The sequence below is a fragment of the Salmo salar genome, chromosome ssa12, assembly GCF_905237065.1.
Source record: "Salmo salar chromosome ssa12, Ssal_v3.1, whole genome shotgun sequence".
Taxonomy (NCBI): Eukaryota; Metazoa; Chordata; class Actinopteri; order Salmoniformes; family Salmonidae; genus Salmo; species Salmo salar.
Window position 1 is genome coordinate 61,879,843 of NC_059453.1, and position 16,658 is coordinate 61,896,500.

The following is a 16,658-nucleotide window of genomic DNA, read 5'->3' on the forward strand; positions in this document are numbered from 1 at the left end:
CCGTTGTCAATAATACACATATCATAGGCATTAATTATAGACCTCTGACATACATCAACTCACACACTTGTAAACATTCCCTGTTATTAGATACAGGCACCAACCTGCAGGACACACACACACACACACACTCAGATGCTGCCGGTCTGTGTGTATGTAAAACATAGGAGCATGCCAAACGGTGGCATTTCAGTCAATTATCCTGGTTTCTGTGTAATCAATATAAATTACCTCTCTGCCTCTTTATGGCTCTGCCGGGGTAATTAGCCGATGAGAAATGAGTCCTTGACGGCTCGGAGGTGTCACTAACGTTCCCTGATGGAAATTAAAAGGATGGCAGCAGCGCTTCCCTGTGACCTTTCCCTACCCTCTGCACACTCAGTATGCAAACCTCATACACACTTTTAGTCTCAACTTTTGACATTTTGAAACACACACACACAGGGAGAAAATGTGTACCTGCTGCGAGTATACCAGGGATTCCTAAAGTCTAACACGTTCTAGCAGATAGATCATTCAGCTGTTGTGATCGTCATGCCTACTTTCCATTGAGGTGTCATGCGTACGGTGTCCGAATCTGCTGTTAAGCAACTTTTCTACATGCATTGGATTGGACGCAAGTCAGTATGAATGATTTGTTTAAATATCTTAGTATGTCCTCTGTCACTACTCTGACATGTGCACTGTAGTGGCTTTGTCTCCCAGCAGGTGGCGATGTAATTCCTTTCAACTGCAGCATCTGCCCTACTGCGGCAAAAGATAGCCTCACAAACTTTTCCCCAACAAACAAACCTTTTACTGCACCACAAACAAGAGAAACCAATCAAATGTTTGCTGGTTTAAATAAAGTTTATTTGATCCAAGTTATTTTCACAACGACAAGAGAAATACAACGTAAAGAAAGCCTGGATATCTTTGTAATGATCACATTTAAAATCACAGAATGTATGCTTCATGCACAACTACACAAGCAAAAAGTTGCCACATTGAGTGGAATCTCTAATAAAGGTTGTGTACAAAGAGACACGAGCACAGCAAGGAGATGGCTCAGTGTTTTACCAATAGTCAAGTTTCATATACCATACAATTATTAACACAGCTACTACACCATGCCCACTAAAATAGGCAAATCCCAGAGGAATAGGTGAATACTGGGTGATTCATACTGGTCAGATCACATTTGTTGGTACTGTAATAGAAAAGGTTGGAATCACCAACAGCCATAGAGACAGTAAGGATGTGTGGAGTTGAGACAAAAAAACGAATCCTGTTGTCTGGGCGATAAGAGCTCTGGATCTCCCACCACATGGGAATGGATAATCAAGATAGGAAATGGAGGATAGAAAATGCCACAGTAGGCCTGGCTGGTTCTGATTGGTGGCTCAATCAGAAGACTTCAGTGCAATGATCTCTGGGACACACAGGAATAGGAATGATGTTATCAGGTGAGTGAGTGTTGGTAGGTGTGTATGTGACAGCAGAGACAACTCTCCTATCGCAGTAAGGACCACTTGATCTGTTCTTTTGCAGACTGAAGCACCTGAAATAGAGAAATAAGAGAAAAACAGAGTGAGGAGAACTCGGTTTGGTTTAGTGTCCCTCTAATACTGTTTATAGAAGATGAAAGCCGTAAGCAACCCACATAAGGCAGAACTGTATAGTTTGGCAAATGTCCATCACCTCAAAATTCAACTACAGGTAGAAAAAAATCCACACAGTATGAAACACTGAAGGAAGCTTCCAGAACTTTCCTACTGTGATATGAGGGAAGAGTGGTGGTGTGATGACACCAGTAATACCACTACACACAAGAACGATACATCAATGAATGAATCATTTTAATTCTGCAGACTAAAGTCTCTCAGTAACCATTATGAGGCGTGCGGGCCCAGGGTTGGCGATGACGATTAATGGACAGAGTGGGAGAGGGAGACACCTGCAGCCAGTAAAATGCCTGTCAGATGGGAGCATCCATCAGCGTAGCGCTCAGAGAGCCTGCCAGGTGTGGAGACATGCCGTCTAGCTAACAGTGGAGCCTCATTAGCAGCTACACTGGGTACGCTCCCCTCTGTTCTCTTCCCTTTTCATTACAATAAAGCTAATGTAGTAGATTAATATACTGTTGGAGAGAAATATATATATTTTTTTTAAATAGCTAACAGACCAATGAGGGCATTTTAGGGATAAAAAGAGCTGGGAAGCACAAGGTACAATATGTGCTTAAGATTGTCAGCCTGACAAACCACCTAGTCATCACTCAGCCATGTTGTTCACTGATATCCAAATCACATTACTATCAAATACATGTTTAAATTCCAGTATACTAGGCGGCAGGTCGCCTAGCGGTTAAGCAGTTGGGCCAGTAACCGAAAGATTGCTGGTTCAAATCTCAGAGCCGACTAGGTGAAGAAAAAAAAATCTGTTGGTGTGCCCTTGAGCAAAGTACTTAACCCTAATTGCTCCAGGGTCGCTGTCAATAATGGCTGGTCCCTGGCTGTGACCCCAATCTCCGAGGGTGTCTCATGGGGAATGGGATATGCCCCCAAAATATTTACAATTCACATGTGTATAATACACACTTGTACATGTGTGAAATAAGACTAATGTAAGCACCCACTTAATTATTAGTAGTACTAAAATAAATTGTACACAATTTTAACAAGTTAGGGTTAGGTTTACTAGGTGATATGAGATTTTCTCGTAAATAAGAAGCGCAATTACCTGAGACACAGTCTGTTCTGTTAAAGGAACATCATCCCCCTGTAAACGTGAGAGAGAGACAAATAGTCAAATTTAAATGTTGTTGACATCCGGGCAGCACAGTACTCCATGATAACAGAACCGTGGTGTTTGACTGAGGAGGATCAATGGTCTTACTCTGAGGGCCACACGGTACACCACCTGCTGAGGGTCGCTCTCCAGAATGACTCTGGAAGACAGAAGAGCACAGATCACTCTCAATGGCTGACATCTAAATGCTAAGCAAAATGGGCATCCTCCCTAACCCTAAATAACCTTACTTCGAGGGGCTATTGTATCACCTAGCTCTGGACTAGTAGGATGGTTGATTTATATTGGACTGAGAGCCTATCCAGTCTCAGAAACCTTAAATGATGTAATAGAGAATTTAACAGGTAAAAATCCATCTGTGGTGGAAATAAAGTAACAGGGTTGACGATTTCATGTTAAATCTGCCATAAATCCACTTGTGACAGGGGAAATGGAAGCATGATGTGTGCAACAGGGAGGGGCAATTGAATGCAAGCTTCAAAAACACATTTTGATGGTAAAAAACATTTCTAGCTATTGGTAACAGGGTTGGCGTGTTCTGCTCGACCTGCTCAGTTTTCCACCAAAAAACACAAGAAATTACCAAAAGGGTTAGAACCAGTTCACCTGCTTTTACACTATGATTTCACTATTAGATGTTTAATTGTTTAACATTTGTATTGTTTCATTATATAAAAAAGAGTAACACGATTGACCTTAAAAATGAGGGATAGGTTTATTTTCCCTTAAAATTAATCACTAATCAAGTGAAATAAATAATCATCTTCAGAAATGACTTTTTCAAAGCAACAAAATAACTAGGGCTTTACTATGGAGAAAACCTGGAGAAATGTTGGGGGTTAAGTGGGTTAACATCGTCATAGAAGTCACAGAGGGACATGTCAAAATGCTGAATTGTGGCACTTCAGCAAGCCTTTATAAAAAAAATGTTTTCGATGAGGTCAATATTTCATTTAATATAACAGGCTTTGAAAAAGCAATATTGGTGCACAATGTCTACTTAAAATATCAAAAGGGAATCATTTTGTGGAACGACCCAGGTTGCCAAAGAATTGCTTCTGGTCTTCCTCTTCATCTTGGCTACAATGGCTTGCGAAAGTATTCGCCCCCTTGGCATTTTTCCTATTTTGTTGCCTTACAATCTGGAATTAAAATTATAAAAAAAAAATGTATCATTTGATTTACACAACATGCCTACCACTTTGAAGATGCAAAAAAACAGAAAACTTGAGCGTGCATAACTATTCATCCCCCCCCCCAAGTCAATACTTCGCAGAGCCACCTTTTGCAGCAATTACAGCTGCAAGCCTCTTGGGGTATGTCTCTATAAACTTGCCACATCTAGCCACTGGGATTTTTGACCATTCTTCAAGGCAAAACTGCTCCAGCCCCTTCAAGTTGGATGGGTTCCGCTCGTGTACAGCAATCTTTAAGTCATACCACAGATTCTCAATTGGATTGACATCTGGGCTTTGACTAGGCCATTCCAAGACATTTAAAAAAGTTTCCCCTTAAACCACTCAAGTGTTGCTTTAGCAGTATGCTTAGGGTCATTGTCCTGCTGGAAGGTGAACCTCCGTCCCAGTCTCAAATCTCTGGAAGACTGAAACAGGTTTTCCTCAAGAATTCCCCTGTATTTAGTGCCATCCATCATTCCTTCAATTCTGACCAGTTTCCCAGTCCCTGCCGATGAAAAACGGTATTCTCAGGCTGATGAGGTGTTGGGTTTGTGCCAGACATAGTGTTTCCCTTGATGGCCAAAATGCTACATTTTAGTCTGATCTGACCAGAGTACCTTCTTCCATATGTTTGGGGAGTCTCCCACATGCCTTTTGGTAAACACCAAACGTGTTTACTTATTTTTTTCTTTAAGCAATGTTTTTTTCCTGGCCACTCTTCCGTAAAGCCCAGCTCTGTGGAGTGTACGGCTTATAGTGGTGCTATGGACAGATACTCCAATCTCTGCTGTGGAGCTTTGCAGCTCCTTCAGGGTTATCTTTGGTCTCTTTGTTGCCCCTCTGATTAATCCTCTCCTTGCCTGGTCCATGAGTTTTGGTGGGCGGGCCCTCTCTTGGCAGGTTTATTTCAATTTTTTAATAATGGATTTAATGGTGCTCCGTGGGATGTTCAAAGGTTCTGATATTTTTTTTATAACCCAACCCTGGTCAGTACTTCTCCACATCTTTGTCCCTGACCTGTTTGGAGAGCTCCTTGCTTGGTGGTGCCCCTTGTTTAATGGTGTTGCAGACTCTGGGGCCTTTCAGAACAAAGAAGTAAGTAAGTAAGTAAATATATACACTGCTCAAAAAAAATAAAGGGAACACTTAAACAACACAATGTAACTCCAAGTCAATCACACTTCTGTGAAATCAAACTGTCCACTTAGGAAGCAACACTGATTGACAATACATTCCACATGCCGTTGTGCAAATGGAATAGGCAACAGGTGGAAATTATAGGGAATTAGCAAGACACCCCCAATAAAGGAGTGGTTCTGCAGGTGGTGACCACAGACCACTTCTCAGTTCCTATGCTTCCTGGCTGATGTTTTGGTCACTTTTGAATGCTGGCGGTGCTTTCACTCTAGTGGTAGCATGAGACGGAGTCTACAACCCACACAAGTGGCTCAGGTAGTGCAGCTCATCCAGGATGGCACATCAATGCGAGCTAAGAATGTTTGCTGTGTCTGTCAGCGTAGTGTCCAGAGCATGGAGGCGCTACCAGGAGACAGGCCAGTACATCAGGAGACGTGGAGGAGGCCGTAGGAGGGCAACAACCCAGCAGCAGGACCACTACCTCCGCCTTTGTGCAAGGAGGAGCAGGAGGAGCACTGCCAGAGCCCTGCAAAATGACCTCCAGCAGGCCACAAATGTGCATGTGTCTGCTCAAACGGTCAGAAACAGACTCCATGAGGGTGGTATGAGGGCCCGACGTCCACAGGTGGGGGTTGTGCTTACAGCCCAACACCGTGCAGGACGTTTGGCATTTGCCAGAGAACACCAAGATTGGCAAATTCGCCACTGGCGCCCTGTGCTCTTCACAGATGAAAGCAAGTTCACACTGAGCACATGTGACAGAGTCTGGAGACGCCGTGGAGAATGTTCTGCTGCCTGCAACATCCTCCAGCATGACTGGTTTGGCGGTGGGTCAGTCATGGTGTGGGGTGGCATTTCTTTGGGGGGGCCGCACAGCCCTCCATGTGCTCGCCAGCGGTAGCCTGACTGCCATTAGGTACCGAGATGAGATCCTCAAACCCCTTGTGAGACCATATGCTGGTGCGGTTGGCCCTGGGTTGGATTTCCATTGATTATTTTTGTGTGATTTTGTTGTCAGCACATTCAACTATGTAAAGAAAAAAGTATTTAATAAGATTATTTCATTCATTCAGATCTAGGATGTGTTATTTTAGTGTTCCCTTTATTTTTTTGAGCAGTGTGTATATACACACACACACACACACACACACACACACACACACACACACACAGATCATGTGACACTTAGATTGCACACAAGTGGACTTTATTTAACTAATTATGTGACTTTCGAAGCATTACATGGGCTTGCTCCTACCTATCTTTCCGATTTGGTCCTGCCGTACATACCTACACGTACGCTACGGTCACAAGACGCAGGCCTCCTAATTGTCCCTAGAATTTCTAAGCAAACGGCTGGGGGTAGGGCTTTCTCCTATAGAGCTCCATTTTTATGGAATGGTCTGCCTACCAATGTGAGAGACGCAGACTCAGTCTCAACCTTTAAGTCTTTACTGAAGACTTATCTCTTCAGTAGGTCCTATGATTAAGTATAGTCTGGCCCAGGAGTGTGAAGGTGAACGGAAAGGCTGGAGCAACGAATCGCCCTTGCTGTCTCTGCCTTGCCGGTTCCCCTCTTTCCACTGGGATTCTCTGCCTCTAACCCTATTACAGGGGCTGAGTCACTGGCTTACTGGTGTTCTTCCATGCCGTCCATGGGAGGGGTGCGTCACTTGAGTGGGTTGAGTCACTGACGTGGTCTTCCTGTCTGGGTTGGCGCCCCCCCCTTGGGTTGTGCCATGGCGGAGATCGTTGTGGGCTATACTCGGCCTTGTCTTAGGACGGTAAGTTGGTGGTTGGAGACATCCCTCTAGTGGTGTGGGGGCTGTGCTTTGGCAAAGTGGGTGGGGTTATATCCTGCCTGTTTGGCCCTGTCCGGGGGTATCGTCGGATGGGGCCACAGTGTCTTCTGATCCCTCCTGTGTCAGCCTCCAGTATTTATGCTGCAGCAGTTTATGTGTCGGGGGGCTAGGGTCAGTCTGTTACATCTGGAGTATTTCTCTTGTCTTATCCGGTGTCCTGTGTGAATTTAAATATGCTCTCTCTAATTCTCTCTTTCTCTCGGAGGACCTGAGCCCTAGGACCATGCCTCAGGACTACCTGGCATGATGACTCCTTGCTGTCCCCAGTCCACCTGGCCGTGCTGCAGCTCCAGTTTCAACTGTTCTGCCTGCGGCTATGGAACCCTGACCTGTTCACCGGACGTGCTTGTTGCACCCTCGACAACTACTATGATTATTATTATTTGACCATGCTGGTCATTTATGAATATTTTAACATCTTGACCATGTTCTGTTATAATATCCACCCTGCACAGCCAGAAGAGGACTGGCCACCCCTCATAGCCTGGTTCCTCTCTAGGTTTCTTCCTAGGTTTTTGGCCTTTCTAGGGAGTTTTTCCTAGGGAGTTTTTCCTAGCCACCGTGCTTCTTTCACATGCATTGCTTGCTGTTTAGGGTTTTAGGCTGGGTTTCTGTACAGCACTTTGAGATATCAGCTGATGTACGAAGGGCTATATAAATAAATTTGATTTGAATTGGTTGCACCAGGTCTTATTTAGGGGCTTCATAGCAAAGGGGGTGAAGTAATTTTTTTTCATTTCACTTCACCAGTTTGGACTATTTTGTGTATGTCCATTACATGAAATCCAAATAAACATCCATTTAAATTACAGGTTGTAATGCAACAAAATAGGAAAAACACCAAGGGGGATGAATACTTTTGCAAGGCACTGCATAGTGAGATGTCTGTCTTTGAAAGCATCCAGGCATGAATGTCCAGCCATGTCTTGTATCCTTGTACTCTATTCTAGATGGAAAAGTTGGGTTGGTCAGGGAGTCAAAGGACATACTAGAGGAGAATACAGAGCTCCAGAGACCCCTGCTTTGGGGTGAGATAAGTGCTCTACCTACCCCCCATCCACAATCTCATCCACTGCCAGGAACAGGCCCTCCATGTTCTCCAGCAAGGCCCGCCGCTCAACATTTTTCCTGCAGGAGGACAAAGAAAGGGAGCTTAAACACACATCATGACCTCTCTATGGAAACTAACAAAAGTGTTACAAATGTCGCATTCAGTTGCTTATTCAACTACACTGAACAAAAACTGTAAAACGCAATTGTAAAGTGTTGGTCCCATGTTTCATGAGCTGAAATAAAAGACACACAAAAAGCTTATTTCATTCACAAATGTGTTTACATCCCTGTTAGTGAGCATTTCTCCTTTGCCAAGATAATCCATCCACCTGACAGGTGTTACATCAAGAAGCTGATTAAAACAGCATGTCATTACACAGGTGCACCTTGTACCGGGGACAATAAAAAGGCCACTCTAAAATGTGCAGCTTTGTCACACAACAATGCCACAGATGTCTCAAGTTTTGAGGGAGCGTGAAATTGGCATGCTGACTGCAGGAATGTCTACCAGAGCATAGAATGTTAAATTCAAAACAAATTTTATTGGTCACATACACATGTTTAGCAGATGTTATTGAAGGTGTAGCGAAATGCTTGTAATTTCTCTACTATAAGCCGTAACATCGTTTTAGAGAATTTGGTAGTACGTCCAACCGGCCTCACAGCCGCAGACTAAGTGTAACCACGCCAGCCCAGGACCTCCACATCCAGCTTCTTCAGCTGCGGGATCGTCTGAGACCAGCCACCAGGACAGCTGATGAAACTGTGGGTTTGCACAACCGAAGAATTTCTACACAAACTGTCAGAATCCATCTCAGGGAAGCTCATCTGCGTGCTCGTCGTCCTCACCAGGGTCTTGACCTGACTGCAGTTCGGCGTCACAACACTTCAATGGGCAAATGCTCACCTTCGATGGCCACTGGCACGCTGGAGAAGTGTGCTCTTCACGGATGAATCCCAGTTTCAACTGTACCGTGCAGATAGCAGACGTGCCAGTGTGGCGTCATGTGGGCGAGCGCCCCATGGTGGAGGTGGGGTTATGGTATGGACAGGCATAAGCTACGGATAACGAGCACAACTGCATTTTATCAATGGAAAATGAATGCACAGAGATAGCGTGATGAGATTCTGAGGCCCATTGTCGTGCCATTCATCTGCCGCATCACCTCATGTTTCAGCATGATAATGCACAGGCCCATGTCGCAAGGATCTGTACACAATTCCTGGAAGCTGAAAATGTCCCAGTTCTTCCATGGCCTGCATACTCACCAGACATGTCACCCATTGAGCATATTTGGGATGCTCTGGATTGATGTGTACGACAGCATGTTCCAGTTTCCGCCAATATCCAGCAACTTCGCACAGCCATCGAAGAGGAGTGGGTCAACATTCCACAGGTCATAATCAACAGCCTGATCAACTCTATGCGAAGGAGATGTGTTGCGCTGAATGAGGCAAACGGCAGTCACACCAGATACTGACTGGTTTTCTGAGCCACGCCCCTACTTTATATTTTTAAAGGTCAGTCACGTGAAATCCATAGATTAGAGCGTAAAGAATTTATTTCAATTGACTGATATGAACTGTATGCATCTCAGTCAAATCTTTAAAATTGTTGCATTTATATTTGTGTTCAGTGTAAATAAAGTGCAGTCTTACCTTAGCATCTGGCTGAGCGAGTCAAACAGACAATTAAGCACTGACATAAGCATCAACTGGGGGAACAAATAAAAAACGTATCAATGTATTGTGGGAGAAACAAGCCAACATAGGCAATGTTTCATTGTGTTTTGTTTGCATACCACCCTCAGCCTACCTCATTTTCATGTGAACTGCCAATAACATAAAAGTAGAGGTCAATGTTGCTTTTGTAGACAACGGTAAGACCTTCTAGGAGTGCTATCTCACCTGGGTAAAGAAGCGGAGAGAGTTCAGTCTCTGATACAACAGCTTCCTTATACCAGTTATACACAGAAGCCTTCATGCAATTGAAAACAGATCGGCACTCAAAGCCTTTGGCAAGAGATGAAATAGCAAGTACTGAAGCCTGTGGCCATAATGTAAACTGAAGTGCATATGATTCATTAGGCCGAAAAAACATCTTACTGTCTGTGCGGTGTGTCTTGTTGAAGATGTTCTTCTCAAAAGCCTTCTGCTCTTTCACAGTGGGATAGGTTTCATCATAGTACTGTGGGGCAGAAGTCAAACGGAGATCACATACAGTGCCTTCAGAAAGTATTTACACCCCTTGCCTCATTTTGTTGTTACAAAATGGGAATTTTTTTTTTTTGATTCATGTAAATAAACAATAATATATCTTTATTAGATAAGTATTCAACCCCCCTGAGTCAATACATGTTAGAATAACCTTTAGCATCGGTTACAGCTGAGTCTTTTGGGGTAAATCTCTAAGAGGTTTGCACACATGTATTATACAATATTTGCCCACTATTCTTTTTGTAAACTCTTAAGCTCTGTCAAGTTGGTTGTTGATCATTGCTAGACAGCCATTTTAAAGTTTTGCCATAGATTTCCGAATGGATTTAAGTCATACTTGAGTAAAAGTAAAGATACCTTAATAGAAAATGACTCAAGTAAAAGTCACCCAGTAAAATACTACTTGAGTAAAAGTCAAACTATTTGGTTTAAATAAACTTAAGTATCAAAAGTAAACGCATAAATACTTTCAAATTCCTTATGTTAAGCAAACTAGACTGCATAATTTTCTTAATTTATTTACAGATAGCCAGAGGCACACTCCAACATAATTTACAAACAAAGTACGTGTGTTTAGTGAGTCTGCAAGATCAGAGGCAGTAGGCATAACCAGGGACGTTCTCTTGATAAGTGTGTGATTTTGACAATTTGTCTATTCTGCTAAGCATTCAAAATGTGACGAGTACTTTTGGGTGTCAGGAAAAATGTATGGAGTAAAAAGTAAATTATTTTATTTAGGAATGTAGTGAAGTAAAAGTAGTCAAAAATAGAAATAGTAAAGTACAGATACCCCCAAAAACAACTGAAGTACTTTACACCACTGCTCAAAGGGAAATTCAGTGTCTGATTTACATTTTTTACCCATCTACCAATAGGTGCACTTCTTTGCGAGGCATTGGAAAACCTCCCTGGTCATTGTGGTTGAATCTGTGCTTGAAATTCTGAACTCGACTGAGGAACAATACAGATAATTGTATGTGTTGGGTAGAGAAATTGTGTAATCATTCAAAAATCATGTAATCCATTATTATTGCACACAGAGTCCATTTAACTTATTACGTGACTTGTTAAGAAAATGTTTACTCCTGAACGTATTTAGGCTTGCCATAAGGGAAGGGTTGGAAACTTATTGACTCAAGACATTTCAACTTTTCATTTTTTTAAATCTCAAATGAATCCATTTTAAATTCAGGCTGTAACAATAAATGTGAAAAAAGTCAAGGGGTGTGAATACTGTGTGTCAAGTGCTTGACTTGGGCAGGAGCTCACCGGAACAGAGTACTTGCAACTCAAATGTTATACTGCTTGAGCTTGTAGAGCTCCTGCACCTAAATATAAACAGTACCAGCATCCAAAATGAGAACCAGAACCTATTTCAGTCCAAGTCAAGCACTGACAGTGTCACAAAATAAATCACAGTTTGAGCACACAGGCAATTTGTTACCCAGGTAGTCAGCTGAATGTAAAATTACAAAACTATGTTGGCTACTTTGCATCTACTCATGCAGCTGTATGAATATTGACATGCTGTGAAGCAGAGAGATGCTTACAAAGCTTTCCCTCACCCTCCATTTGGCAAATCTGACCATAATTATATCCTCCTGATTCCTGCTTACAAGCAAAAATTAAAGCAGGAAGCACCAGTGACTCAGTTATAAAAAAGTGGTGAGATGAAGCAGACGCTAAACTACAGGACTGTTTTGCTAGCACAGACTGGAATATGTTCCGGGATTCTTCTGATGGCATTGAGTGGTACACCACATCAGTCACTTACTTTCTCAATAAGTGCATCAAGGATGTCGTCCCCACAGTGACTGTACGTACATACCCCAACCAGAAGCCATGGATTACAGGCAACATTCGCACTGAGCTAAGGGGTAGAGCTGCCGCTTTCAAGGAGCGGGACTCTAACCCGGAAGCTTATAAGAAATTCCGCTATGAGGAACCATCAAACAGGCAAAGCGTCAATACAGGACTAAGATCGAATCGTACTACACCGGCTCCGACGCTCGTCGGATGTGGCAGGGCTTGCAAACTATTACAGACTACAAAGGGAAGCACAGCCCAGAGCTGCCCAGTGACACGAGCCTACCAGACGAGGAAAATAACTTCTATGCTCGCTTCGAGGCAAGTAACACCGACACATGCATGAGAGCATCAGCTGTTCCGGACAACTGTGTGATCACATTCACCGCAGCCGATGTGAGTAAGACCTTTAAACAGGTCAACATTCACAAGGCAGCAGGGCAAGACGGATTACCAGGATGTGTTCTCCGAGCATGGACTGATCAATTGGCAAGTGTCTTCACTGACATTTTCAACTTCTTCCTGTCTGAGTCTGTAATACCAACATGTTTCAAGCAGACCACCATAGTGTTCTTGGGCACAGGGACTAAGGTAACCTGCCTAAATGACTACTGACCCGTAGCACTCATGTCTGTAGCCATGAAATGCTATGAAAGGCTGGTCATGGCTCACATCAACACCATTATCCCAGAAACCCTAGACCCACTACAATTTGCATACCGCACCAACAGATCCACAGAAGATGCAATCTCTATTGCACTCCACACTGCCCTTTCACACCTGGACAAAGGAACACCTATGTGAGAATGCTATTCATCGACTGCATCTCAGCACTCAACACCATAGTGCCCTCAAAGCTCATCACTAAGCTAAGGGCCTTGGGACTAAACACTTCCCACTGCAACTGGATCCTGGACTTCGTGACGGGCCACCCCCAGGTGGTAAGGGTAGGTAACAACGCATCCGCCACGCTGATCCTCAACACGGGGGCCCCTCAGGAGTGTGTGCTCAGTCCCCTCCTGTACTCCCTGTCCACTCATGACTGCATGGCCAGGCACAACTCCAACACCATCATTACATTTGCTGATGACACAACAGTGAGACAACGATGAGACAGCCTATAGGGAGGAGGTCAGAGACTTGACCGTGTGGTGCAAGGACAACAACCTCTCCCTCAATGTGATCAAGACAAAGGAGATGATTGTGAACTACAGGAAAAGGAGGACCGAGCACGCCCCCATTCTCATCGACGGGGCTGTAGTGGAGCAGGTTGAGAGCTTCAAGTTTCTTGACGTCCACATCACCAACAAACTAACATGGTCCAAGCACACCAAGACAGTCGTGAAGAGGGCACGACAAAAACTATTCCCCCTCAGGAGACTGAAAAGACTTGGCATAGGTCCTCAGATCCTCAAAATGTTTTACAGCTGTACCATCAAGACCTCCTGACTGGTATGGTAACTGCTCCGCCTCCGACCGCAAGGCACTACAGAGGGTAGTGCGTACAGCACAGTACTTCACCGGGGCCAAGCTTCCTGCCATCCAGGACCTCTAGTCCAGGCGGTGTCAGAGGAAGGCCCTAAAAATGGTCAAAGACCCCACCCACCCCAGACATAGACTGTTCTCTCTGCTACCGCACGGCTAGCAGTACTGGAGCGCCAAGTCTAGGTCCAAGAGGCTTCTAAACAGCTTCTACCCCAACCCATAAGACTCCTGAACAGCTAATCAAATGGCTACCCAGACTATTTGCATTGCTCCCCCTTCTATGCTGCTGCTGCTACTCTGTTATTATCTATGTATAGTCACTTTACTAACTCTACCTACATGTACATATTACCTCGACACCGGTAACCCCGCACATTGACTCTGTACCGGTACCCCCTGTATATAGCCCCGCTATTGTTATTTACTGATGCTCTTTAATTATTTGTTATTCTTATCTAACTTTTTTGGGGGGTATTTTCTTAAAACTGCATTGTTGGTTAAGGGCTTGTAAGTAAGCATTTCACGGTAATGTGACAAATAAGATTTGATTTGAAGCATATTGACTGTGTGGGCAGGTGCTGGTAGTTCATTCATTGCTGTTGATTAGCTAGTTACCTTGGCGTAAAGTCTTTCCCCGTCATTGTCCAGGATGAGCACAGCCTTCACGGTGTACAGAGTGGGTTCCTGATGAAGAGAATGTTGTATTTTGTTCAGTGAACATGATGCCAAACAACTTCAACGACAAGAGCTGACTGATCAGTTGCAATCTGACAACATCATAACATGCCGGCTAGCTAACTACTAATTCTGTGAACTAGCGAGTTAAACTGTGTCTTTCTACATTGTTGGGCTAACAATGGCAACTACCCCTGATGCATCAATATCATAGTGTCATTCAAATCACAAATATCAACATATATAGCATGTTATGAGAGCGCTGACAGTACCAGGCTGAGTGCGTCCATTTTGTCTCACTACCAGATGACGTGGATTCAGGGACAAAACTCTCTCTCTGTGATTGGTGCAAACACAGAAATGCGGTCAGGCAGACATACCGTTGGTTGCCTTTCACATCAGTCAAATCAGGTCCTCAAATGGCATTTACCCAGACTTTGTCGCCACCTTTGTACAGGGTGTCTTGACGACACAAGATAGAATAATTAAATTGATGACGTACTCCTGAATCGTTATGTCAAATCAAATGCTTTTGGTCGCATACCACTATTTTGCAAACGTTATCGCAGGTGCAGCGAAATGCTTGTGTTTCTAGCTCCAACAGTGCAGTAATACCCAACAAATCACAAAAATAAAAAAATAACAGGATGAGCAATGTCAGAGTCCAGAATATAAATATATATGATGGTGTGTTTTTTTTCTTTCTTTTTTAAAAATGTATTATTATTTTTTATTCAAAATAGAGATCAACAATTTACATTCTTACATCATACAAAACAGAACGCAGGTATTAACGAGGAAATACTGGAACAAACAAAAAAATATATTAAACAAATAAACAATTCTAGTGCAGTTGTAATCACTATGAAAAAATCTTATTGTAATGATTTAGGAAAATGTTATTCTTGTTAATGTTCACTAGGGTTAATGTTTTAATAAAATAGTTAAATTCAATCCCAAATTTGTTTTAATTTTGGTATAGAATTTTTGTTTGTGTACGAATTATTTGGCAACAAGAATAAAAAAAATCACAATCATTTCAGTGGTCTTGTTCTCATTGCAATAGTAGCATATTATATCTTTCATGTTCAAAACATAGATAGTGTTCATAATGGTAAATAAGTATTTTGCAAGGTTTCCCCAAAATTCTGACACAAATTTACATTCAAAGAACAAGTGGGACAGATTCTCACCTTCTTTTTCACAGAAAACGCAGATATCATCAATAGCCACAAATTTGGATATCATAGAATTACATGGATATATCTTATGTAAAATGTTGAAGTGCAATTCCTTAACTTTGTTTGGTATACAATATTTGTAAGGCCTTAACCATACATTTTTCAGACAATGTCAGGAATAAGCATGTTCCAGAAAAATGTTCCTCTCGGTGTAAGTTGGTTTTGTGAATGAAGAATTTGTCTTATATATTTATTACAACAAGATTTCTCAAGTAAGCCCACGCCTTCCAATCTGAGTTCTGGATAAACTTTGTGATCATTACCAAAGCTAAGATGAGTTTTCATTAGTGTAGTTAGACCACTGGGAACGGCTTTGATCACAGAAATAAACTCTCTGAAAGGTATTGGAAACTCTTTCAATGTTATACATTGTTTATATGTGAGAATATTACCCTTGTTGTCAAAAACATCAAGAACAAAGTCAATATTCCTCTCATGCCAGCTGGGGTAGAACAATGACTTATTCCTTACAGTTATGTCTGAATTATTCCCCAGAAGAGCTTTATGTGTGGAAAAATTGTGCAGGAAACATATTTTCCAGGCAATTAAAGCTTGTTGGTGAAACCTAGCCAATTTAGCAGGTAATCTTTCAGGAATATAATTACATTTCAGTAAAAATGGAAGACCTCCCAACTTATTAAACACATTATTTGGAATTAAATACCATATTGAATCAGTATTGATCAAACATCTTTTCAACCAGTTTATCTTGAAAGTGTTATTTATGTCAACAAAATCCAACACTTCCAGACCCTTCAGCTCTTTTGTTAGAAAGGACTGACTTTTTTAGTTTGTGAGACTTATTTTTCACGATGAAGTCAAGAAAGGTCTTATTGATCTCTTTACAAGTAGCAGGATTTACACATAACGATAATGAGGGGTACACAAAACGAGACAGTCCCTCTGCCTTGGACAGAAGTACTCTCCCAAGTATAGAAATGTCACGTCCTGACCAGTAATAGGGGTTAATTGTTATTATAGTTTGGTCAGGACGTGGCAGGGGGTATTTGTTTTATGTGGTTCAGGGTGTGTTTGTGTATGTGTTCATGTATTTGGTTTATATGGTTCGGGGTGGTTGTTTATGTAGAGGGGTATTTGATTTATTAGTCCAGGGTTTTGGTTATTGTTCTATGTTCAGTCTAGTCGTTTGTACTTCTATGTTTAGTTAATTGGTGTTGGGGCCTTCAGTTGGAGGCAGCTGTCTATCGTTGCCG

General features: G+C 42.6%; 1 protein-coding gene across 1 annotated transcript; it reads right to left on the bottom strand.

The window, feature by feature from the left end:
* Window positions 1–830: 830 nt before the first annotated feature.
* Window positions 831–14,576, bottom strand: LOC106565458 (coatomer subunit zeta-1). The gene is made up of 9 exons (XM_014132662.2): window positions 14,476–14,576; window positions 14,144–14,212; window positions 10,127–10,208; window positions 9,837–9,928; window positions 9,680–9,735; window positions 8,018–8,095; window positions 2,878–2,929; window positions 2,722–2,760; window positions 831–1,540 (listed from the first exon to the last, which is right to left on the bottom strand). The coding sequence occupies exons 1-9, from the start codon at window positions 14,491–14,493 to the stop codon at window positions 1,493–1,495; spliced, it is 534 nt and encodes a 177-aa protein (XP_013988137.1). The 5' UTR covers window positions 14,494–14,576; the 3' UTR covers window positions 831–1,492.
* Between the last annotated feature and the right edge of the window lie 2,082 nt (window positions 14,577–16,658).

Excerpts from the sequence above, each read along its gene's own strand:
- LOC106565458 (XM_014132662.2), bottom strand. Across the intron at positions 9,929-10,126 it reads CAAGACACACCGCACAGACA|GTGAGATAGCACTCCTAGAA; the intron begins GTAAGATGTTTT and ends TTCTTTACCCAG. Across the intron at positions 2,930-8,017 it reads GATGAGATTGTGGATGGGGG|AGTCATTCTGGAGAGCGACC; the intron begins GTAGGTAGAGCA and ends TCTGTCTTCCAG.